This window comes from Bufo gargarizans, chromosome 7 (genome assembly GCF_014858855.1).
Source record: "Bufo gargarizans isolate SCDJY-AF-19 chromosome 7, ASM1485885v1, whole genome shotgun sequence".
Taxonomy (NCBI): domain Eukaryota; kingdom Metazoa; phylum Chordata; class Amphibia; order Anura; family Bufonidae; genus Bufo; species Bufo gargarizans.
This window is the reverse complement of record NC_058086.1, coordinates 44601853-44627396: the sequence shown is the minus strand read 5'-3', so window position 1 is coordinate 44627396 and position 25544 is coordinate 44601853. Positions and strand designations below refer to the sequence as shown.

The 25544-nt window shown below is 45.4% G+C and overlaps 2 protein-coding genes across 4 annotated transcripts in view; one reads left to right on the top strand and one right to left on the bottom strand.

Annotated features, from left to right (window-relative positions):
- The window catches only part of JAK1 (Janus kinase 1), a 124344-nt gene extending 114284 nt beyond the window's left edge, over window positions 1–10060 (bottom strand). The window contains exons 1-2 of one of the 2 annotated variants that reach the window (XM_044301933.1): window positions 9828–10060; window positions 8137–8196 (exon numbers count right to left, since the gene is read on the bottom strand). The gene's annotated coding sequence lies outside the window, so the exon portion shown is untranslated. The remainder of the gene's footprint in view (window positions 1–8136; window positions 8197–9827) is intronic. The other variant, XM_044301935.1, reaches the window with a different exon arrangement.
- Window positions 10061–19860: 9800 nt separating this feature from the next.
- Window positions 19861–25544, top strand: part of AK4 (adenylate kinase 4) — a 59494-nt gene continuing 53810 nt past the window's right edge. Inside the window, exons 1-3 of one of the 2 annotated variants that reach the window (XM_044300375.1) lie at window positions 19861–20030; window positions 20729–20918; window positions 24801–24926. In XM_044300375.1, coding sequence (XP_044156310.1) covers window positions 20774–20918; window positions 24801–24926 — 271 coding nt within the window. In that variant the 5' untranslated portion in view covers window positions 19861–20030; window positions 20729–20773. The remainder of the gene's footprint in view (window positions 20031–20728; window positions 20919–24800; window positions 24927–25544) is intronic. The other variant, XM_044300376.1, reaches the window with a different exon arrangement.

Here is a 25544-nt window from a genome sequence, read left to right as displayed (position 1 = left end):
CAATAATGACATTATAATTACACTTAACATGTGGTAGCAGGGAAAAAGAGTTTGGTAACATAACTCCGGGATGTTACAGAAGCTCAACAGAAGATGTTTTTTGCAACAGGACAATGACCCAAAGCATAGAAGCAAATCAACAACAGAATGGCTTAAAACAGAAGAAAGTCCACCTTCTGGAGTGGCCCAGTCAGAGTCCTGACCTCAACCCGATTGAGATGCTGTGGCAGGACCTCAAGAAAGCGATTCTCACCAGACATCCCAAGAATATTGCTGAGCTGAAACCATTCTGTAAAGAGGAATGGTCAAGAATTACTCCTGACCGTTGTGCACGTCTGATCTGCAACTACAGGGAACGTTTGGGTGAAGTTATTGCTGCCAAAGGAGGTTCAACCAGTTATTAAATCCAAGGGTTCACATACTTTTTCCACCTGCACTGTGAATGTTTACATGGTGTGTTCAATAAAAACATGGCAACATTTAATTCTTTGTGTGTTATTAGGTTAAGCAGACTGTGATTGTCTATTGTTGTGACTTAGAGGAAGATCAGATCACATTTTATGACCCATTTGTACAGAAATCCTTATCATTCCAAAATGTTCACATTAGGGATGGGCGATATAGGCGATATGCAATATAAATTGAGATCGCCCGCACTGAGATAGTGAAAACTCAAATCCGATGGTATATTCAAACCCCCAGGCGTTCTCATGGTGATAGGGACGCTTGCCAGGGGGTTAGAATATACAGGGCCACGCCGCTCACATGAGCACATTTATAAACTAATCAGTAACTTACTTTAATCATTGCTGATCTCTTTACTGGATACCTTACTCCGTCTTAGCTCCGGTAACAGCAGGCAGTGCGGGCGGGCGGCGCTCACTCACTGACGTCACGCGCCTGCTCCTCCCACTAGGCGGCGCAGGCACGTGACGTCAGTGAGTGAGCGCCGCCCGCCCGCACTGCCTGCTGTTACCTGAGCTAAGACGGAGTAACGTATCCAGTAAAGAGATCAGCAATGATTAAGTTACCGATTAGTTTATAAATGTTCTCCTGTGAGCGTCGGGGAGGGGGATCTGTGGATGGCACTGTTTAGGGGAGGGGGATCTGTGGATGGCACCGTTTAGGGGAAGGGGATCTGTGGCTGGCACCGTTTAGGGGAAGGGGATCTGTGGCTGGCACCGTTTAGGGGAAGGGGATCTGTGGCTGGCACCGTTTAGGGAAGGGGATCTGTGGCTGGCACCGTTAGGGGAAGGGATCTGTGGATGGCACCGTTTAGGGGAAGGGGATCTGTGGATGGCACCGTTTAGGGGAAGGGGATCTGTGGATGGCACCGTTTAGGGGAAGGGGATCTGTGGATGGCACCGTTTAGGGAAGGGGATCTGTGGATGGCACCGTTTAGGGGAAGGGGATCTGTGGATGGCACCGTTTAGGGGAAGGGGATCTGTGGATGGCACCGTTTAGGGGAAGGGGATCTGTGGATGGCACCGTTTAGGGGAAGGGGATCTGTGGATGGCACCGTTTAGGGGAAGGGGATCTGTGGATGGCACCGTTTAGGGGAAGGGGATCTGTGGATGGCACCGTTTAGGGGAAGGGGATCTGTGGATGGCACCGTTTAGGGGAAGGGGATCTGTGGATGGCACCGTTTAGGGGAAGGGGATCTGTGGATGGCACCGTTTAGGGGAAGGGGATCTGTGGATGGCACCGTTTAGGGGAAGGGGATCTGTGGATGGCACCGTTTAGGGGAAGGGGATCTGTGGATGGCACCGTTTAGGGGAAGGGGATCTGTGGATGGCACCGTTTAGGGGAAGGGGATCTGTGGATGGCACCGTTTAGGGGAAGGGGATCTGTGGATGGCACCGTTTAGGGGAAGGGGATCTGTGGATGGCACCGTTTAGGGGAAGGGGGTCTGTGGATGGCACTGTTTAGGGGAGGGGGAATAGGCTCCCTGCTGTTGTGTGCACAAAGCACAGGGCAGCAGGGAGAGTGAAAAGTCCTATTCACCCTAATAGAGCTCTATTAGGGTGAATATGACAAGGGTTCTAGCCCTTAAGGAGGCTAATAGTTATTAAATAAAAAGTAAAAAAAAAAAAAAGTTTAAACACCCCCCCCCCCCCCCCCAAATATAGAAAACAACATATCGCGATATATATCGCACATGCTTAAAATTATATTGCAATATAGATTTTAGGCCATATCGCCCACCCCTAGGTCACATACTTTTTCTTGCAACTGTATATTCGTGTACATAGGAGCAGTATTCTAGTAGTTAAATTTTCTTATATAGGAGCAGTATTATAGTGGTTATATTCTTGTACATGTTGGGCTCTATAATGGTAGTTTATTTTTAACTTGATTTAGTTCACACAAGGCTTGTTGCTCTGTGTGACAATCTGTATTTATATAGCACTTTACAATTCAGAGGGAACATGTTCAAAGTGGACATTACAGATTGCAAAATCAACAATACAGACAATAGGAGAGAGGGCCCTGCTCGAGATAGCTTACAATCTATGAGAAGATAGGGGTGATACATGAGGCATAAGTGCTTGTATTGTACAATGGACCAGCCGTCTTTTATATACACTATTGGGAAGTACATTTTGGGCTACACGAGTCGACACCAATCAGTACAAATATTAAGTGTGCTGGAGTTTATGGAGTATCAGGGCTATGGTTGGATGAGGGGTATAGGTTCTAGGGGATAATATAGAAGGGGGCAGAAAGGAGTTACATTAGGGAATGTCATAAGTGAGGATAATTACGTCCTAACCCAATTTGCCATGTAAATAACGTCCTTTCTTCAGTCTGTACCTGGTAAATAAAGACTACAAACTCAAATGTGTTTTACTGGCTTTATTGCAATACTTCCAGCAGCCATGTGGACATCCAGACAAAGACTCATCTGACCACAAAACGAGATGGAGGAGCGTAGTCTTTTGGTTCATTCCAAGAGCATGATGTTAAGATGGCTGCCATCCTTCAGTTATCACAGTACTGTACCTTTAGACTAGACAGCATCAGCACTGTGATAACTGAGCCAGGGAAGCCTGTCAGTCACAGCGCCCTTTACCAGGTTCAGCTTTCACAAGTAAAACAACAAATATTGTAACTAGTTTTTACTTTTCTCAGCAGCTTCCTATGTAAGGATACAAAGTTATACAAAAGTGCAAAACAAAGAACAAAAACACATACAAGCCAATATGTTGCAATCTATTACACAATAACTGGTTTCTCTGCATTGTGCTCCCTCTAGTGGCGGCTGCATGAATAAAGATGGTTTAAGAAATGAATCAGTGTAGTAACCTCGACGTTGTTAGACACGTCCTATTGACAAAAGAAAAAAGTAACATCTAGTGGTCAATCTATTCATACATTTCTAGAAGGGATAACAGAGCAACGGCACAACATAGAGCTCTAAGTAAACATGCTCCAGCATTTTTACTCCATGGCGAATTCAAGCATTGACTTCAGGAGGGCGGACGGGTCGTTATTAACCCCTTAGTGACCCCGTTTTGGGCCTTACTGACCAAACGTTTTTCTTCCTTTTTTCATCGTCACATTCCAAGAGTCTATAGCTTTTTTATTTTTCCGTCTATATAGCTTTATGAGGGCTTGTTTTTGCGGGACAAGTTGTAGTTTTTACTGCCATTTTGGGGTACACACAACTTTCTGATTAACTTTTATTAACTCTTTCCCAGAGGGAGATGGGAAAAACAGCAATACTTCGGTATAAATAACATAATATCTTTATTCTCTGGGTCACTACAATTACAGTGATACCAATACATAGTTTTCTTTCCGTTTTACAATCTTTTTTGCAATAAAACCCTTTTTTTTTTTAAGAAAAAAAATGTTTTTTGTATTGCCGCTTCCCAAGACCCATTACTTTTTTTATTTTTCTTTCTATGGAGTTGTGTGAGGGCTTGATTTTTGCAGGACAACTTGTATTTTTCACTGGTATCATTTTGGAGTAAATGGCACTTTTTGATCACTTAAGTTTTTTCGGTGGCAACTAAGAATAAATTAGCAATTTTTCCCTTTTTTTTTTTTTACAGCGTTCACCGTAGGGAATAACTTACGTGATATTTATGTAGTCCGGGTCGTTACGGACACGGCAATACTAAACATTTGGGGGAGATTTTTTTTTTTTTGCTATTTTTTTTCATTGAAAAGCGCATGTTCAATGGAAAAAAGCGTTACATTTTTTTATGTGATTTTATTTTATAAATGTGGGTTTATTTTTTTACCACTTTATAGTCCCACAAGGGGACTATAACGGACAAAATTCTGATTGATTTTAAAATGCAATGCATTGTAATATCAGTGCTATTCTGCCATTGACTAAAAGTGGCCCCATATTGTAGGCGGGTCCACACTGACAGGAGGAGGGGCCAACATAAGTAGACAGGACTAGCAATACCATATTGTGGCACAAAATATCTCCCCGGCTGGATCAAATACCACAGTGGATCACAAAGTAATGCCCCAGCAGCACAAGATAGCTCCCCAGAAGCTGCCCCTCTGTGGGACATGTTCTGTGCTCCTACTCCTGTTGCCTCAGGATGCCAATACAGTTGAATTCAGGAGTCTGCGGGGCACCTGCAGCCGTCGGCCAGATACATAAGAACACGATGCTCCCAACTCTGGGAGCATCAGATCATTAGTCATCTGGCTGATGGCCATAAGGAGTGCTCAGATGGGCCCAACGGGAAGTTTCCCTCTAGGGTATTTGGCCAGTCTGCCCTTGGTCTCAGACTACCCCATGCAGAGTGCTGTAGGCAAATTGGAGTTGGAGGCAGCCATCTTGAAAATATGCTGACTGTACAGGTGTCATGTACAGTCAAATTTTAGATCTGGAGTGAAAGGTTGCTTAAAAATAAAAACATTTCTTTCAGCTGGAATAGGGTTACCCATTTCTGAGAAAGCTGTGTGTCACCTAATGCAGTGGTCACTTCAGCTCCTTAAGGAGAACGTCATTCAGCGGTCCTGAAAGGATAATCGCATACCCAGCAACACAAAAGCAGAATATTTTACAAAGTTGTGTCAGGAAACATATTCTACATTTTTTCCCCAACCAGAACCTGGATCTGAATACTTTTGTTATAAAAAAATTCTGCATAGCAACTGAGCTATTCAATAAAATGTGTGACATCTGTATAGCGCCACCTGCTGTTTGGTCCTTTTTGAGCTGGTCGCACACGCTCAGTTTAAATCTTCAACTGCCACCAGCCATATGTTCTGTTAGAAGCTGTGGCAGTTATAGAGAGAGAGAGCTGCAGCAGAAAGGACACGCTCCCTGAGCTGCTAGGCTGAAGATAATCTAGCAGAGCATTTGGAGTAGTGAATGTGGTGATCTCTGGACCCATGTGGGGTACAGGGCTGGTTCCATTGCCACATACTATATAATGTCCGATTTTCATTTTTTACATCAATCATGGGATCACCCATTTAAGTACATTCTATAGCAAAGCAGACCTGTTGTTAGGAGCCCAGGAAAGCTGGGTGACAACCGCAATACAACTGATCAACATAATATCCGTCGTCACTGTGTTCACAGCACTCGGCTATTTCTGGAACAGTCAAAAATCCCATGAGACTTCGTGGAAGTAACTTATATGGCAGGGTCCGAGAGGTTGGCCGCGCTCCAATGAGAAGCAAGGGATGAGACGCCATTTGCTTACTGGTGGTGGGCGGTGAAAACAGACAAGGGGAGGCTTCGTGCAAAGGAGTGGAGCTCGAGAAGAGGATTTAGATCAGTCCCCAGTAACATGAATTATTCATAAATTCTAATCTGCAGCCCTGGGGCGGTTATAACGATCTGCCCTGTCTGAAATGGCGGTGTGTTAGGGTGGAGACAACAAACGCTGAGCAAACCTGAAGGGAAACGCCTGGCGACGAGGACAGACACTAACATACACGACCCAATACGGCGAGACGTGGGCAGCGCAGGGAGAGATCTGTGCAACCGATGAACAGCAGCACCAAAGACTTCTTGACATTTGGGAAAATCTCATTGATGTTAACAGAACCTTCCCTTTTCTCACAGGAGAGGTCAATATCGGTCTGCGGAGGCGTGAAAATTACGCTCCACCCTAAGCCGCCATGCGCAATAAAAAGTGGTGCTACTGGCACTCTGTACAGATGTGCAAATTACAAGAACCTGTATACAGGGTGTGTACCGAACAGACTGCACACACATGCCGTCACATGGAGGTAGGCTTAAAGGGGTTGTGCACTAATTTCCAGATCTCTCAGACTGGTGGGACCCGCGTTGGTGATCATAATTACCTAATCCCTGGCTCGTTCACTCCCAGCCTCTACTGATTGTCCCTCCAAGTAGACTTCCTGTTTGCCGCCACTGCAGCCAATCACTGGCCGCTGCGGTCATCTGCTCCACTTGCATCACGTGACACAAGGGAAGCAGCAGCCAGTGATTGGCTGCGGCAGAGTCAAAGGGGAAGTTTACATGGACGTACCAGAGAAAAGGAGCAGAGGCCGTGGAGCGAAGGAGCCAGGAACCAGTGCTGGGGGATCAGGTACTGGAAATTAGTGCACAACCCCTTTAACATTTGACCCTATGGGTGGGGGATATAACTGTGTATACAGTGACATCCATCGGCAGTATGCAAAATCCTAGCAATGTGTCCCAATGTAGAAAAAAAAAATATTAATAATATATTCTTACATGAAAAGAAGTCAACAAGCAGGTTGCTTGCTGCACATTCAGATCAAGGCTGAAGTGTTTTGGTGAAAGTTGCAGCAAAAAGTTTGACACGACCTCAACGAACCCCACTGGACACCATAATGCAGTGACAATACTAAATAAAATAGCGGTCAAAAGACCAAAAAGTCCCTTTAGGGGTCCTAGCTCATGTATATGATAAAACTACATCATTAGTCGATTCTGTTAAAACGTCTAATATAGAAAAGAAGATTTGTGTCGAGTAAAACTATCAGACACTAGCTGGGTACATATATTGTTTCGCAAATACTGGCGGCAATAGGGACAGTGCTTTATTTGGGCAGACTAGATGGGCCAAATGGTTCTTATCTGCCGACACATTCTATGTTTCTATGTTTCTATACTGCAGCACTGTGTTGTTGATAACCACAATTTTATGGGCGAGTGGTGTATTTTTGTGATATTATATCATCATCTCCATATAACGATTCCTTCTCATCGTTATTCCTATTTTGCACACTGGTTGGTATTACAGTGTGCACCCCTACAGCACAGGGTACTGGAGATAAATCCAAATGCTCTAATTATACTGCAGTACTTATACTGCTTACAAAAACTCCTACATATACACAACACTCTAATAGCTGAACACGCTTGAGTGGTTGGTATAACGCTCCACACCATTTGTCACCTCACACTTCACTGTATACGTATGGCGGCTAATCTGAATTTGTTGTAGTGGTCACTACTTGATATGCTCACACATACAGAGTGCGCTGTGTATCGATACAATCAGTGTGTCATCCACACATTCCGCTGCATATATATCGCACCGCCCTGCACGCTCGCCCTCTCACTGATAATGTGCGGCTTCATCAGGGGAGTATGGATAATACGCTATGTACCCATACTCCCCTGACGAAGCCGCACATGCGGCAAAACATGTCGGGATGGGTAGTGTTTGTTGTCAATTTTTAGGCAGGAACTAGCTATAGGGTACCAATTATCAGTGGCAGGGGCGGTGCGATATATATGCAGCAGAATGTGTGGATGACACACTGATTGTATCGATACACCAATCTCTCCAATGTATTCAGCTGTACTGAGCGCACTCTGTATGTGTGAGCATATCAAGGATATAAACACAGGATACAAGAGTAACACCAGCTTGCTGACAGTTTCCCCATGGCAAGAGAATTTCTATTCTACATCACACACATTGTGGACATATTCTAGTATTGAACAAATTAAGCATGTGTGAGAAAACTGTGGTTTATGCGACGCCATCATACATAAGTGTGGGTCTCTTCATTACGTCATTGCTTCCTGGAACGCCCCAATATCGTACAGTGTAGCTGCTCTGAGTGTGTTACCAGGTTCTTACCTCCTACAGCTTACCTTTCTAGCCTGGCCCAATACAAGTAATACATACCCAGGAGGACACAACTTACCACGATGGGTAGGGTCTTCGTCCAAAAGGTAACCAAGTTTAAGTATCGTGGATGTAGCTGCTTAAGAAACAAAAAATTATATTTTTGGTTATTTTAGTTAAGAAATTAAACCGATTTCTATCTAATGACACAGAGAATGTAAACATCTAGGTGAATAGAATTCCTTTAAACATTCATAAAGGGCATTTTTTTAAGTCACTTTTTCTTGTATCTGCCTCAAATCTCTCAAATGTCACAACTTATCTGAGAAATAAGGCTACAGATGTTACTTCATTCACCCCCCCCCCCCTTTAAAAAGTAGTACACAGTCATGCGACAATGGGGTGCCCCCAAAACATGTGACTTTTTGTTTACAGCAGAAAACGGGCATCCAAGGCTTTATAACTCCCTGCCTATGTTGTCACCTCGTCGGTCACGTAAATAAGGCGTTGTTCACTCTTCCCTTAAAATTTCTATTTTTCTGCTCCACCCTAGGAGTGCCGGACGGCGCCAGCGAACCCTATTGACTTGTTGCGGGTCCTTCGTGTTGCTCGAAAGAACAGCGCAGCCGCTGCATTATTTTACCCCTCAAATATGACAATTTCCGATGGGGAATGTGCACGGAGCCTCATTCACACGTCAGTGTTTGGTCAGTGATTGTGAGTAGAGATGAGCGAACTTCTGTTTTAAGTTCGGCGTCTAAAGTTCGGGGGCGGGTTAGCGGAGAATCCCGATCTGGAACCGGATATGGATTCCGACTTCCGTTGTGGTCCGTGGTAGCGGAATCAATAATCGGCCATTATTGATTCCGCTACCACGGACCACAACGGAAGTCGGAATCCATATCCGGTTCCAGATCGGGATTCTCCGCTAACCCGCCCCCGAACTTTAGACGCCGAACTTAAAACAGAAGTTCGCTCATCTCTAATTGTGAGCCAAAACCCAGACTGGAGCCTCCACCGACATAAGGTATACGGGAAAGATCTGCCCCTGTTCTGTGTTTAGAGGCCCTCCTGGTTTTGGCTCATAAATCACTGACCAAACACTGACAGTGTGAATGAGGGCTTATACTTTCACCGTCGTTGTTTGACAGCCCTAAAAACAATGTAGGGTGGCAAGAACCCGGGCTGCATTATAATGAGCACCCACTCCAGAACTAGGTAAGTTATCAGGTATATGGCATTTTATTGACCAGTTTTTATTTTTTATCTGAGAAGGACAAACTGGATGACAACCCTGAGGCAACTGAAATGCAGCCAAGGCACTTGTCACCCGGCTTTCCCGGAGACGGCTAACGATAATCAAAGAATGCGGTAAAGCAAATTTGCAATAAACTAACGCCGGGACTGAAAGAGTTACAGCGCTGGTGTTTACGGTTATAGCTTCCATACCCACAATCTGCACAGGACCAGACCCCTCCCCCGCTGCCCCTCCTGCAGGAGTGCCCATGTAAACAGCTTTTTAGCTATCGTTATAATTGCAGACCAGGAAAAAATAAAATAAAAATAGGAGGGCAGCATGCCAACATTAACCCCTCCAACCCCAGTACCATGCCACCCCACCCCCTGCCTGAATATATATGTGCATACATGGACAATGCATGAAGACATGCACCAAATAATCCATGCAAAACACGCTCTGCACGTCCGTATACTGCATGCACACGCGGACACCACACAACACGCAGGTAAAATCCAGAAAGAGCCACCTACCTGGCACGTTGCAAGCGCTGTGGAGCCCTGCCGCCTGCCTGGAGGGATTGGAGGGCAGAGACCCCCGGAATGGTCGCAGACAGCGCCGCCAGCCGCTCCAGCCTTGCATCTCTGCACCCTCTTCCCGGTCAGCATCACCCCGAGTCCGGCAGCCTCCTTGCACCCGCAGTTACAGGAGGAAGAGCTGGTGACGCAGCAGCTGTAACGTGACTGTCGCCATTTTTGTGTTTATTAAATCTCTCTCAGACATGTGATGGGATAAAAAAAAAAACTTCTGGGTCTCATGACAGGAAAATAACAAAAGGCACATGAGACCGTAATGAGAGGGAGGAGGGGTGCAGGGGTTCCCTTAGGGGGTGCTCCTGTCACGTCAAGCGATCATACGTCTACTATTACAGCTGCGCACTTATATTTTAATGATAGGAAAGCGGGTTTTATTGTAGGAACCAATCAGATTGCAGTTTACTTTCGCCTAGGTAGAATGAAAGCAGCGTTGTTATTGGTTGCGATGTTTCTCTCCTCTGTGTGCAACCAATCAGTGTCTTCCTTTTTTGAGAGATAAGAATGAAGCAGCGTTCTGATTGGTTAGCCACATCTCCCTTCTACATGTGAAAGATTGGGGGTCATTTATCAAACTGGTATAAAGTAAACACTGGCTTAGTTGCCTAAAGCAACCAATCAGATCACAGTTTACATTCTTATGAGCCACCTAGAATGTAATGAGCAACCAATCATGAAAACCGTAACATGATTGGTTGCTCTATCTCCCTCATACATGCAGATGATAGGTTGGAGCTTTTGTAGCAGCCAATTAGCTGACAGCTCTTTGTTTTCTCTGGCATCTTGGACAATTAAAGCAGTGACCTGATTGGTTGTTTACCTTCGCTGTATGAAAAATAGACAAAGGTTGGAAGTGTGGTTCATAAAAACAGATGACAGTTTTTTTTTAATTCAAGTAGTAACCTGAGTGCATGTATAAATGGGGAGATGGGAGGAATCCTGCCGCTTCAGAGGCTCTTTAAAGTGAGTGGCCAATTTAAAGAGCAGCTGTTGGTTTATCAATTCTAGAGCAGATTTTCTTACAGCTCTGCATTGTACTGTTCCTCTGTTATTCTATATATATATATATATATATATATATATATATACACACACACACAAGGGTGTAGCTATAAGGGGTGCAGCGGTAGCAGTCCCCTCAGGGGGCCCAAAGACCCTTGTGGTACCTAAGAAGATACCAGTATACCGAGGGAAGGGGGGCCCCAAGCTGAACTCTTGCACCAGGGCCCATGAGCCATTAGCTACGCCCCTGTAACACACACACATACTGTATATGATGCTGGGAGAAACTGAAGTAGATAGAATCTATCAGATTCACATCTGCATTTAAAGGGTTTTTCCAAGGTATTTTTATTGATGACCTATCCTCAGCCATCGACATTGCAACGGAGAGAATTGCAGGAATTACCGCGCGGTGGAATTTATCCAGCTGCTCTTCGGCATATTTTCCGGGTTGCGGCCGGATCTCTGCCGTTCCCCAGTAAGATGAATAGGGTCGGATGGATTTCCTGCAGCGCACGGTAATGACAGATCCACCAGGCTGCCCGATCTGCTTCATGCAGATGTGAAACAAGTCTGTCTGTCTACAGTATTTATATTCTTTCTATCGTGGGGACTCGCTCTGGTAGTCAGGACAAGCGGACGCAGTATAGAGGCAAAGACCAGTTTATAACTCAAAAACTTCAGTGTTTATTCACACTTGTTGCAAGTACACAGTATGACAGTCCATTTGCAGTATTGGTGATAGTTCACACCCAGATAGCTAAAAAAAAAAAAACGGTCACCTTTTGTCCTGGGTGTTAACCCGACCGATATGGCTCAGAACAATGCAGTCCTTCTGGATTCAGGACTCCAGCCTGGCACAAGGCTCAGATCCCGGTACAGAGATTGCCAGAGCTCCAATGTCAGAGAGCGATAATTCCCCACACCTGACACGGCTGGCAGTTTTTTTTAGGTCTGACAAAACCCGGCCTGGAACGTGGGGAGTAGTCACCCACCCAGCACTTTGACTACTCCCAGTATAAGCTGTCCCGGATCAGCTATTTATATCCATACTAAATAGCAAAGTGTCAAACAGCAACTGCTGCTGACACACGAAAACCGGCTCTTACTCCACCGAGGCCAGGAACCTCGATGAGACGTACCTATCATCCACAATGATTCCTTGTACCTTCTTACACTATCTATTGTATCTATCTCATGTCTATCTATCTATCTATCTATCTATCTATCTCATATCTATCTATCTATCTATCTATCTATCTATCTATCTATCTATCTATCTATCTCATGTCTGTCTATCTCATTTCTATCTATCTATCTCATATCTATCTATCTCATGTCTATCTATCTATCTCATGTCTATCTATCTATCTCATGTCTATCTATCTATCTCATGTCTGTCTATCTATCTATCTATCTATCTATCTATCTATCTATCTATCTATCTATCTATCTCATGTCTGTCTATCTATCTATCTATCTATCTATCTATCTTATGTCTGTCTATCTCTCTCATTTCTGTCTATCTATCTATCTATCTCATGTCTGTCTATCTCTCTCATTTCTATCTATCTATCTATCTATCTATCTATAACACATCTATCTAATTTATCTATATCATATATTGTTATGCAGCATTTTTGTAAAGTAAAGTAAAATTTAGCGAACATCTGGTACAAATACATAATGACTTTGCTATGACTGCCTGTAATTGAGCTGTGTTTTCAATTAGACCTTGTATTCCTCTTCTCATTATGTGTGTACTTGACGCGCTCTTTGTTTATTATTTGTTACACTATTTTTACATTTGTCTTGATGGTTTTTATAAGAAAGAGACTAACAGATGTTATTTTTTTTGCACAAATTGGTATACATGAACACCAGCCATGAGGTGACGTAATGAAGGCCTCCACCGTAATCTAGCAGTGGTGGCTGCGCTTGCGCTGTGAGATGATCTCTCCCTAGTCTAGTGGCTGGGAGTGCGCATACACAGTAGCTCTGGACCTGTACAGCGGTGCGGAGCGAGAGCTGCTGCCAAGCTCTGACAACCTTATCGGGGCTTAGACAGTACACCCGCTCTAAGGCAATGTTTTCTCTATACTTAAATATAGAGATAATAGTGCGTACATACAGGCAAGTGGCGCTATGACATCACCACCATCGCAGCTAGCCTGTCAGTCAAATTAGGGTTACCGCCCACAGAGGACACTGGAAGCACAGTTGGTGCTGTGTAAAGTGGGAGCGGGAGCAGTGTTAGCAGTCATCTCTGTATCATCAGAGGGCAGGATTGCAGTGAACGGTAACAGCTGTATAATCAACAGGGCCGTCTTTAATATTGATTGGACCCTGGGCAAAAATTTACTTGGGCCCCCTGGATCCCGCCTTCCCACACCTTAGCAGGCAATCGCCCTCCACCACAACACACAAAAAATGCACACTTCCAGTTCCTGTAAATACTTCCAGTTCTGAAGACTCCAGCGGCTCAGGATCAGTGCTCTGGGCAGCTGGGCTCAGGGCTGCAAGTGGGAACCGCTCTGCAGGAAGGAGACCGGGGCTCGGCTCACCCTAGTGTTACAGTGCACCCCAGCACCCCACAGTATGCAGTATAGCACCCCCACACTATACAGTACCCCACAGTATATAGTAGAGCAGTATAGCAGCCCACAGTATACAACACCTCACCGTATACAGCCCCCCAAAATATACACGATACAGCCCCCCAAACTATACAGTACAGCAGTATAGCACTCCACACTATATCGCACACACAGTATACAGGCCCCCCACACACAGTATACAGGCCCCCACACACAGTATACAGGCCCCCACACACACAGTATACAGGCCCCCCACACACACAGTATACAGGCCCCCCACACACAGTATACAGTCCCACACACAGTATACAGCCCCCCACACACAGTATACAGGCCCCCACACACAGTATACAGTCCCACACACTATACAGCCCCCCACACAGTATACAGTCCCACACAGTATACAGCACCCCACTATACAGTAGTTTACAGTATATTAACATAACAGCCCCTGTCACCTTTTTCTGATGTAATCTTCACACAAAAAAGCTCCACAGTTAACTTCTGCAACACTCCTGGTAGGACCTGTGATGACCTCATAGCCATGTGACCAGTAATTGCTAGGTTACTGGTCACATGGTGATGATGTCATCTAAGGTCCTAGATCACAACTTACACACACAGTACGATGCTTGGACTCAGCTTGACACCTGGTGCAGTGGCTAGCAGGGCTCAAGAGGCAGCTGCCTTGGGCCCCCCAGGAGCAACTGGGCCCGGGGCAGCTGCCCCTTTTGCCCCTTGGTAAAGACGGCCCTGATAATAAAGCTGGAGGCAGGTAACACAGGAGTCACCAGGAGCAGCTCAGCTGCATCTCCATCCTCCTCCTGTCTGCACAGCGACTACTCCACACGTCACAGAGCATCGCTCTCCCACAGAAGAGATTCAAGAGATTTTCTTGGCAGCTGTAAGGCTCCTTTCACACGAGCGAGTTTTCCCGCGCGGGTGCAATGTGTGATGTGAACGCATAGCACCTGCACTGAATCCTGACCCCTTCATTTCAATCGGGCTGTGTACATGAGCGTTGTTTTTCACGCATCAGTTCTGCGTTGTGTGAAAATCGCAGCATGTTCTATATTCTGCGTTTTTCATGCAGCCCTAGCCCCATAGAAGTGAATTGCGCTGCGTGAAAAACGCATTTGCAACTGCAAGCAAGTGCGGGTGCGATGCGTTTTTCACTGATAGTTGCTAAGAGATGTTTGTAAACCTTCGTTTTTTTATCACGCGCGTGAAAAACGCATCAAAACGCATTGCACTCGCGCGGAAAAAACTGAACACAATCACAGACAAAACTGACTGAACTTGCTTGTAAAATGGTGCGAATTTCACTGAACGCATCCGGACCTAATCCGTCCTAAGGCCCCTTGCAGACGAGCGTGAGCGGATTAGGTCCGGATGCTTTGCGGATACATTCAGTGAAAAATGTGTGATTTCGCAAGCAAGTTCATTCAGTTTTGTCTGCGATCGCGTTCAGTTGTTCAGTTTTTATCTCGCGGGTGCAATGCGATGTAATGTGCAATTGTGTAATTTGCACGTGCGTGATAAAAAACTGAAGGTATACAAACAACATCTATTAGCAACCATCCGTGAAAAACGCATCGTACCCGCACTTGCTTGTGGATGCAATGCGATTTTCACGCAGCCCCATTCATTTCTATGGGGCCAGCGTTGCATGAAAAACTCAGAAAATAGAACATGCTGCGATTTTCACGCAACGCATAAGTGATGCATTAAAACTAATGTACACAGACCCATTGAAAGGAATGGGTCCGGATTCAATGTGAGTGCAATGCGTTCGCATCACGCATTGCACCCTCGCTGAATACTCACTCGTGTGAAAGGGTCCTAAAGCAAGTTTCATTTGCATCGTTCTGGCGACATTGGCTATTAAAGGGGTTGTCCTATCTGGCCATTACTAAAGCGAGATGAGCATAAGGGTCTTATTACACCTGCAGATGAAGCAGGTGATTGTCAGGAAGGAAGCGGTCTTTCCCAGCAATCGCGTGCTCGTCAGTGCGGGAGACCGCTGCTATTACATGCAGCAATCTCCTCCTCGGTATGGGGAGGAGCGATCACTTATGCCATTGTTCGTCCCCATACTGAAACACTGTTTCCTGGCAGCAAATCGTGCCGTGTAATCACGGCAAACGAGGACTTGCTAAAAGATTCCGATGAACAAGCGTTTGCTCGTTCATTGGGTAATCGGCGGCAGTATTACACTGCCAGATCATCGCTATCGAGCGTTTATACGAACGCTTGTTAGCAATAATCAGAACGATTATCTTCAGGTGTAATATGGCCTTAAGTGCTGACCACCGGGTGTTTCAGCAGCTCCCGTTGCAGTCCATGGGAACAGCTGTAACAGCGGAGTGCTAGTCTGCTCCGGCCCGCTGGTGGTTGACACTTAGTCCCATCTCGCATTAGTAACAGCACAATTTGTATATCAGGTGGTAATGTGCAAAGGCAGAATTGAGGGTAATAGAGTTCTCACCCACAGATTTTATTATATAGATAAATGGGGGAGGATGGTATTAATCCCTGTGCAGTGAGCTCCCCCTGTTGGTAACTGCAGGTAGCCAAAATTCTCTCATGTCACTCTAAGGCCTCTTTCACATGAGCGTGTCCGGATAAGGTCCGGATAGGTTGCGACAAACCCGCGCGAGTAGGTACCCAATTGCAGTCAGTTTTGACTGCGATTGCGTTCCGTCGTTCAGTTTTTATCACGCGGGTGCAATGTGTTTTGCACGCGCGTGATAAAAAACTGAATGTGGTACCCAGACCCGAACTTCTTCACAGAAGTTCAGGTTTGGGTTCAAGGTTGTGTAGGTTGTATTATTTTCCCTTATAACATGGTTATAAGGGAAAATAATAGCATTCTGAATACAGAATGCATAGTACAATAGCGCTGTCTTCTTCTTTGAGGAATAGGACCTTTGATGATGTCACTCCGGTCATCACATGGTCCATCACATGATCCATCACCATGGTGATGGATCATGTGATAAGCATAGTGACGTCATCAAAGGTCCTTTTCCTCACAGATGAAGACAGAAGAGATGCCGGCTGCGCGAACAAGTGGATTAAGGTGAGTTAAATTATTATATTTTTTTTTTAACCCCTCCAGCGCTGTTTTACTATGCATTCTGTATTCACAATGCTATTATTTTTCCTTATAACCATGTTATAAGGGAAAATAATAATGATCGGGCCCCCATCCTGATAGTCTCCTAGCAACTGTGCGTGAAAATTGCACCGCATCCGCACTTGCTTGCGGATGCTTGGGATTTTCACTCAGCCCCATTCACTTCTATGGGGCCTGCGTTGTGTTGAAAAACGCACAAAATAGAGCATGCTGCGATTTTCACGCAATGCACAAGTGATGTGTGAAAATCACCGCTCATGTGAACAGCCCCATAGAAATGAATGGGTCCGGATTCAGTGCGGGTGCAATGCGTTCAACTCACGCGGAAAACTCGCCCGTGTGAAAGGGACCTAAAGCTGTGTGAAGGGGAAGCAGGGGGTTTGGAGCCCTGTATCAGAAAATCAGAGCTCAGACCTCCTATTAAGAATTTGGACTATCCAGATTAACCCCTTCACCTCCATAGGTTACCAACTTCTCCTGAACCTTCCAATATTAAAACAAATACATTGTTGTCTGCTTCCGTCTGATTTGCAGTCTTCACATAAAACTCAACATTACAAGGGGATTTGTATCACTGACGGGAGGCAGGGAAGAATCTGATACTCGCAGACACTGCTTAGATTTTAATGCCATCTGTTTCCTTTCCTGCTTTATTTAAAGGGACAGTCAAGGAAGAGATGATCCAAAGACTTGGGCACAGAGTGGTATCACCCGCAGTAAGGCCTCATGCACACGACTGTTGTTCTGGTCCGCATCCGAGCCGCATTTTTTGCGGCTCGGGTGCGGACCCATTCACTTCACTGGGGCCGCAACAGATGCGGACAGCAATCCGTGTGCTGTCCGCATCCGTTGCTCCGTTCCGTGGCCGTGGTCCGTTTTGCGGACAAGAATAGGCATTTCTACAATGGGCTGCCTGTTCCATTCCGCAAATTGCGGAAGGCACATGGCATCTTCTGTGTTTTGCGGACTGCAAAAAACTGAATGGTTGTGTGCATGAGGCCTAAATCAGACGTTACAGATGCCAGAATTTATTATGTTTCTTTTACTTATTGACATTTTTATGTGGCAAATTTGACAAAAGTAAGAGCAGCCACCATAGTGCCAACATAGTGTCACATTGACCTGTTATCGAGGACCTATCCTGTAGCCGGACAACCGCTTTAAAAAAAAAAAAAACAAAAAAAAAACACAGTACTTCTCTCCATCACTCCAGTGACTCCACTGCTAGGGAGCCACCAGCATCAGTTTGCATCCATGGAGCTGATTATGTGCAGTCTACCCACATTACTGCTGCAGCCAATCACTGGCCACAGTGGTCTTGTTTGACTGCAGCAGTCCTGTGGATAGACAGCATGTGATCAGCTGCACTGAAGTACACAGAGACCAGTGGGGACCACAGAAGCATTGACCCACTATTTTTTCAAAGCTGAGGGTTTGTTACAGTTGTACCCAGTCTAAAAATTCTCTGGGAGCGAATACATTGGCAGCACAAATCTCTCTCCTGTTCTGATGCTACAGTGTATCAGTGCATGTAAAATATATCAGCCTGAAGTGTTTTATACTGATGATCTTTCCTCAGGATAGGGCCTCAGTATCTGTTGGTGGGGGTCCAACACCCGAGACCCCGCCAATCAGCTGTCTGAGGAGGCTGTGGCGTGAGTGCCATCCATTGGATAGCGGCTGTGCTTGGTATTGCAGCTCATCTCCATTCAATTGAAGGGCCTGAGCTGAGATTAGTCCACGTGATCATTGAATGTGTGTCATTGGCCTAGGGCTGTGAATGCTGGAGGTTAGCCATCACTGGCCTAGGGTAAGCCGCACGGAGGCTGTGGTGTTCACTGTAGCGCCACAGTCCCTCCAAGCAGCTGATTTATGGGGATGCCGGGAGTCGAACCCTCGTCGATCAGATACTGATGACCTATCCTCAGGATGGGTCATCAGTATAAAACACTCAGAATATCTCTTTTAGGCCTCATGCACACGACTGTTATGTGTTTTGTGGTCCGCAAATTGCGGATCCGTAAAACACGGATGGCGTCCGTGTGCGTTCCGCAATTTTTGGAACGGCACAGACAGCCATTGATATAACTGCCTATTCTTGTCCGCAAAACGGACAAGAATAGGACAGGTTATTTATTTTTTTGCGGACCACGGAACGGAGCAACGGATGCGGACAGCACACGGAGTGCTGTCTGCATCTTTTGCAGCCCCATTGACGTGAATGGGTCCGCAACTCCGCATTCAAGCCGCAAAAACTGCGGCTCGGATGCGGACCAAAACAACGGTCGTGTGCATGAGTCCTTAGGCTACATGCACACGAACATGGTTTGTTTCCGTGTCCGTTCCAGGTTTTTATGCGGATAGGATGCAGACCCATTCATTTTAACGGGTCCGCAAAAAATGCGGACAGCACACTGTGTGCTGTCCGCATCCATATGTCCGTTCCGTAGCCCCGCAAAAAAAATATAACATGTCCTATTTTGTCAGTTTAAGAATGTCATCAGTTTTTTTTGCGGTCGTGTGCATGTAGCCTTAAACTCAGGCCTCATGCACACTGCCGTGTTTCACGGCCGTATGCGGGCCGTGGAACCGCGGCCTGGATCCCTCCTGAGAGCAGGAGCGCACGGCGTCACTGGTTGCTATGACGCCGTGCGCTCCCTGCTGCCGGCACAGTACAGTAATACACTGGTATAGATCATACCAGTGTATCACTGTATTGCGGCGGCAGCAGGGAGCGCACGGCGTCATAGCAACCAGTGACGCCGTGCGCTCCTGCTCTCAGGAGGGATCCAGGCCGCGGTTCCACGGCCCGCACACGGCCGTGAAACACGGCAGTGTGCATGAGGCCTCACAGAGGATTGTCGACACTGGATACAATTGCAACAAACTCTCATCTCTGAAAAGTTTTAGGTCAGTACAGATTTACAGCCTCTGGACAAAAAAGAAACAGTTCCTGTTCAATGACAGCCAGCAGAAAATGGGGAAGAATTAAAATACTGAATATATTAGAAAGTTTCAGGACTTTTCATGATACAATGATTCTACTTCCTTTTATTTTTCCTTTTTAAAATTAAATTGTATCCAAAATCTAGTCCAGCTTTTTAAACATGGTCCTCCAGGTGGCAGCAAAGAGCTGTAGTTTATGCTTGTACCGTAGTATGTTTTTGTGAGAGGCAATGAGACTACATTTCCCAGAAGGCTGTGCGGCTGAGTCTCCAGAATGAATTGTGCAGAATTCTTTGCTGCTGATGTGTGAGGGAGCAGCCTGTGCTGGGCGTCGTGTCACTCCTGTGCCACAGACAATCCTCTCCCTTAAAGGTTCCCAGCCTGGACGTGGAACATGTAATGTAGGAATTCTTCCTGCTGCTTACTCGCCATATTGCAGGATATAGAGGAACCCAGGAGGTGAGTTGGGACTTTGCAAATTGCAGAAACCAGGATGTTGTGAGCAGCACAGCCTGATCTTCTCTGCCTGTCAACCAAAGCTGCAAAGTGCAAAAGGAAGGGCACCCACTGCTCCTTAAGGTGGCGCCAGGACATTCACTCTATTAGTTCATGCAGTTATTGTCTTTGTTGCAACAGCACCAGTTGTATCTTCTTCTTTTTTTTTTTTTTTTTTATATTTTAAAGATTTTAAAGATAATAGAATGCCCCTTCTAGTGGAAAGGAGCGTCTTGATGTCTGTGTCCAGCTGTAGTTCCAGATCAATTGAATTTAAAGTGTCACGTTGCTTTAAAAAAAATATATGTGTCTAAAGTTGCAGACTGGTGATCTGCAACCTACGACCTTGCATGTTTCACAACAGATGGAGATTTGAGGATGCTGGGAGTTGTAGTGTCACAACAGCTGGGGAGCCACAGGTTACACACAGCTATTAGGTCATGCATGCTAGGAGTTGTAGTATCACAACAGCCAGAGAGTAAAAGGTTGCAGATCAGTGCACTGGTTCTTTTTACATTGCAAATGGTTTATATAGGTCATGTCACTTTAATTTGGGGTGGAAGGGGTTAACTTCATTTAGGTTTTCTTTGGCATCCTCAGAGGGGCTGGCACAGTGCAGGAGGCTGTAACCAAATATTTTTTCCCGATTGGTTCTTTTACAGATCCTCATCGGAGTTGGGTTTCCAGACATACAAACACTCCTTCTGATGGCGTCCAAACTTTTGAGAGCTGTCATTCTAGGACCCCCGGGATCTGGCAAAGGGACCGTGTGCCAGAGAATCGCCAAGAACTTCGGGCTGCAGCATCTGTCCAGTGGTGATTTCTTGAGACAGAACATCCGATCCAACACTGGTAAGATAATGCATTCAGCAGACTTATCCTGAGCGGGAAGGAGGGGGGGGGGGGGGATGTATTGACTTATAAGATATGTTTTATTAATGAGGTTCTAGATATGGCTGATACAGTATGACACTATGTAAAAAGCATCACCCCCAGAACACTGCAGGGATACTATTACATCTACTGCAGATAGATAGATATGAGATAGATAATAGATATGAGATAGATAATAGATAGATATGAGATAGATAAATATGAGATAGATACTTACAGGACAGCAGCCCCGGCTCTTACCACCACCAAGCCTGGCTGAGCCACAGGGCCCAGAGCAAACCCTGCGCCCTCCAACTGAGTGCCAGCTGTCGGCCCAGCCAAAACCCCCAACATGCCCTGAACAAAGCACAAATAAAGGGGGTCATAGAGAGCTGCAAAGAGCGATTCATAGAGGAATGGAGAAGTGAAATAAACACCTCCCAGAAACCTACCATATACAAATCACTGCAAAAGGACTACACCATGGCGCCCCCTACCTGGAGAGGATACACCACCCCAAACACAGACAGACCCTGAGCCTGTACAGACTGAGCGCCCACAGCCTGGAGATGAAGACGGGGCGGCACAGGCAGACATACAAGCCGCGGGAGAGCAGACTGTGCCAGCACTGTGTGCAGGGGGCCCTGGAGGGTGAGGCCCACTTCCTGCTACACTGTAGCAAATACTTACCTGTGAGGGCTACTTACTTCCAGAGACTCTCCGCTCACATCCCGGATTTCACCTTCACAGATGAGCAGAGGAAACGCCACATCCTACTGGGGGAAGAGGAGTCCACTGTGGAGATCGCTGCCCAATATGTCTCCACCTGTCACCAACTGAGAGGAAGATGAGACACCATGGACTATTATACCCCCATACTGCCCCTTTAACCCAACATCCACCCCCTTTAATTCCCACATCAAACCCCCCTCCACAATACCTAGTATTTATTTTGCTTTGGCAATGCTAAATGTTTTACTTGGACGTGCCAATAAAGCTTTATTGAATTGAATAGATAGATATGAGATAGATCAGTGATGGGAAACCTTTTAGAGACCGAGTGCCCAAACTGCAACCCAAAACCCACTTATTTATCGCAAAGTGCCGACATGGCAATTTACCCTGAATACCACAGTCCAATATAGTATATCTTCAATATACTTTATCATTTAGCTATAACAGCCTGCCTACATTCCGTGCACTGCCTGCGCTGTTCATAGTGCGCCCTGCGCTGATGAATGGCAGGAAAAGTCTAAGGCATATTGGTACACCATAGACTTTTATCAGGGTTCGGGTGCCCACAGAGAGGGCTCTGAGTGCCGCCTCTGGCACCCGTGCCACAGGTTCGCCATCACTGAGATAGATAGATAGATAGATAGATAGATAGACAGATACATAAGATATACATACATAGACTCAGAGATGATAGATATGAGTAGAAAAATGTTAGTTAGATAGATAGATAGATATGAGATATAGATAGATAGATATGAGATAGATGTAGATATATACAGACCACTTTAGAAAATAATCATTTTTCCCTTTTACGTCACGCCCATTTCCTCATAGATTGTAAGCTCTTGTGAGCAGATCCTCACCTTCTGAACTGTAAAGCACTGCAGAATATGATGGCACTATATATAAATACATTTTATTATTATAGATAGATATCAGGTAAATTAGATAGATAGTTAGATATGAGAGATAAATAGACAGGCAGATAGCAGGGGCGTAACCATGGGGCCTCATAGCTAACCTTGGTATAGGTCCACCAGTAGGTACAGAAAGGCTCCTAAATGTTCTCCCTAATGCACACAGCAATGTCACAGCACAGAGATAGTGCTCACAGTGATGTGATACTGGCAGGACACTGTGCACACTGATGTCTCACTACAGGAACATTCTACTCAGTAATGATACATTGCAGAAATATCACCATGAACCTTCTTCCCACAGCTCAGAAAATAAGCATGTAGTGATGACATATGGATGTTTAATGCAACAGGAATAGTGCAATAGTGATGTCATAGAGAAGGGGTCAGGCACACAGTAGGGTAACAATGGGGCTCCATAGTAAAACATATAATGGATCTGCACGTCACCTAACATACGCTTCATTACTGACTGTACCATATGTTTCAGTGGATATGGGCTCCCGCATAGCAGCTACTATACCATGGTAGTTACGCCCATGATATATAGACAGATAGATATTAAATGTGAGTTAGATAGAAAGAGAGATGTAGTGACCATATGCAGCGAGATATGAGTTTACCAATGTAGCAGAGCTGACTTTACTCCTTTTGCCTATTGTGATGTATTTATCTCTGTGACTAGAGAAAAATTAGTTTCAGTTAGCTTTAGTGCCACGGTGTCAAAAAGGAACAGATGACTGACACATTCAGCTCTGCTGACTCTATAAATACCGTTACTGCTGTGTATTTTGCATGGGACATATTAACTAGTATGAGTATCCCAGACCAGTCAAGCATGAACGCCTCTCTTTGTATCAAACAATGTTGCTTTCCCAAGGTCATCTAGACCGAAATCATTGACAAGTCCAATTCTCCAAATACTGCTCTGTGGTTTTCCTTATTTGCGCCTTATAACTTTATACTGCTGCTGTTCTTAGGCTACTTTCACACTAGGGGCAGCCTTCTTCAGCAGGCTGTTACGGCGGGTGAACAGCCTGCCGGATCCGTGCTGCCGATAGTGCACGTGTGCCTCCGGAGGTCTGCTCCAGCCCCATTGACTATAATGGGGGCGGGTGGAAGTTCCGGCAGCAGCACAGCAAACATGGCGAGAGGCGTCCGAAATAAAACTACAACTAGAGAGATCTGACGAGCGTACACTGACGAAAGCTATGAACACAGAGTTTCAGGCTAAACGACAACATATTTTTTGAGGATAACATAATTTCCAGTAACTAAAATGTAGAACATACCTTAGATGAAATCTCATACATAAGGGAGAAGTTATATTTTTGTACATAGGAGCAGTATTATAGTAGTTATATTCTTTTACATAGGAGCAGCATTATAGTAGTTATATTCTTGTACATAGGGGCAGTATTATAGTAGTTATATTCCTGTACATAGGAGCAGTATTATAGTAGTTATATTCTTGTACATAGGAGCAGTATTATAGTAGTTATATTCTTGTACATAGGAGGCAGTATTATAGTAGTTATATTCTTGTACATAGGAGCAGTATTATAGTAGTTATATTCTTAACCAAATCTCTTTTTATTGGTCATACCATGTGCAAACAGAAATGTACTGATACAAGATCCTTTTTTTTTACATCAATACACATACATGGAGCTTCAATAACGGCAGAAGTAGAGTACAATTTTCCAGGCACTTTCAGCAATCTGCTCCAAGCAGAGATAATCAAAGACCTCTTCAAAAAGTAAACACATGGACCGTAATCCAGATATCACAACAGATAGAAGTCAGAACAAATGAAAATGAAAAGGACTGGGAGACAAACAAGGGGAAAGAGGGGGAAAGGGGTGGGGGGGGGGGGGGTGTTATGCTCTAACCAGCAGGATGTTTAAAGTTTTCCCAGGGGCTCCATGTTTTCAGAAACTTCACCCGTGTATGTGACTCCCAATGGGCCAGCTCCTCAAACCTATATAGCTGATCTATCTTTCCCATCCACCTCATAACAGTAGGAGGTTCGGTTTGTCGCCACAGAAGGGGGATTAAGAGCTTGGCCGCTGTAATAAGTATAGTAGGCAAATCTGACTTAGTTGGGGTGAACGACGTGTTTGGGCACCAGAGTAAGATCAACTTGTGATCCAAGACAATGGAGGTAGAACAAATCTTGTTCAATTCTTTTTCTATTTGTCTCCAATAGGGGCGAATATTGGGGCAGCTCCACCATATGTGCGAAAGAGAGCCGATGCCCGCTCCACACCTCCAGCAGACCTCAGGAATCTCCGGATTAAGTCTATGAAGGAACTCCGGTGTTTTATACCAGCGGGTTAGCAACTTATACGAGTTCTCCTGAATTTTAATGCAACGGCTAAAGCCGTGTGAATGGGTCAGTACAAAGGCTTTCTCTGGGTCAGACAGTGTTAGGGATAGTTCTGTTTCCCAGGAGCCTATAAAGTGGGGTTCAGAATACGCAGAGGATAGTAATTCTTTATACATCACTGAGAAGGGTCTGCTGGAGGGTCGAGCGGACCTCAGCCTCCGCTCCAGCCAGGTGGGTGAAGTAAGGTGAGAGGTCTGCAACTTCAAAAGCTTAATATCTCTCCTAAAGCTATGAAGATGAAGAAATGCAATTGATTTGACCCTAGGCAATCCAAGTATCCCCTCCCAATCCAGCCCTCCCCCTGCGGACACCACCTCCTGTAAAGTGTGATTTCTGAGCAAAGCCCATACTCCCGTGGCATTCGATATCTTAGGATTGATAAAGGACTGCAGGAGATGTAGCGGAAGGTCAGGGCTGGGGAAGTTAAGTGTCTTGGAGCCATACAACATGGACCAGGTGAGTAGCACCCCTCTCCACAATAATGGCAATTTAGAGGCCGTGGGGGGACATGAGCGAACACCCCACAGTATTAACCTTTCACGGTCTGTAAGTAAAGCTCGTTCC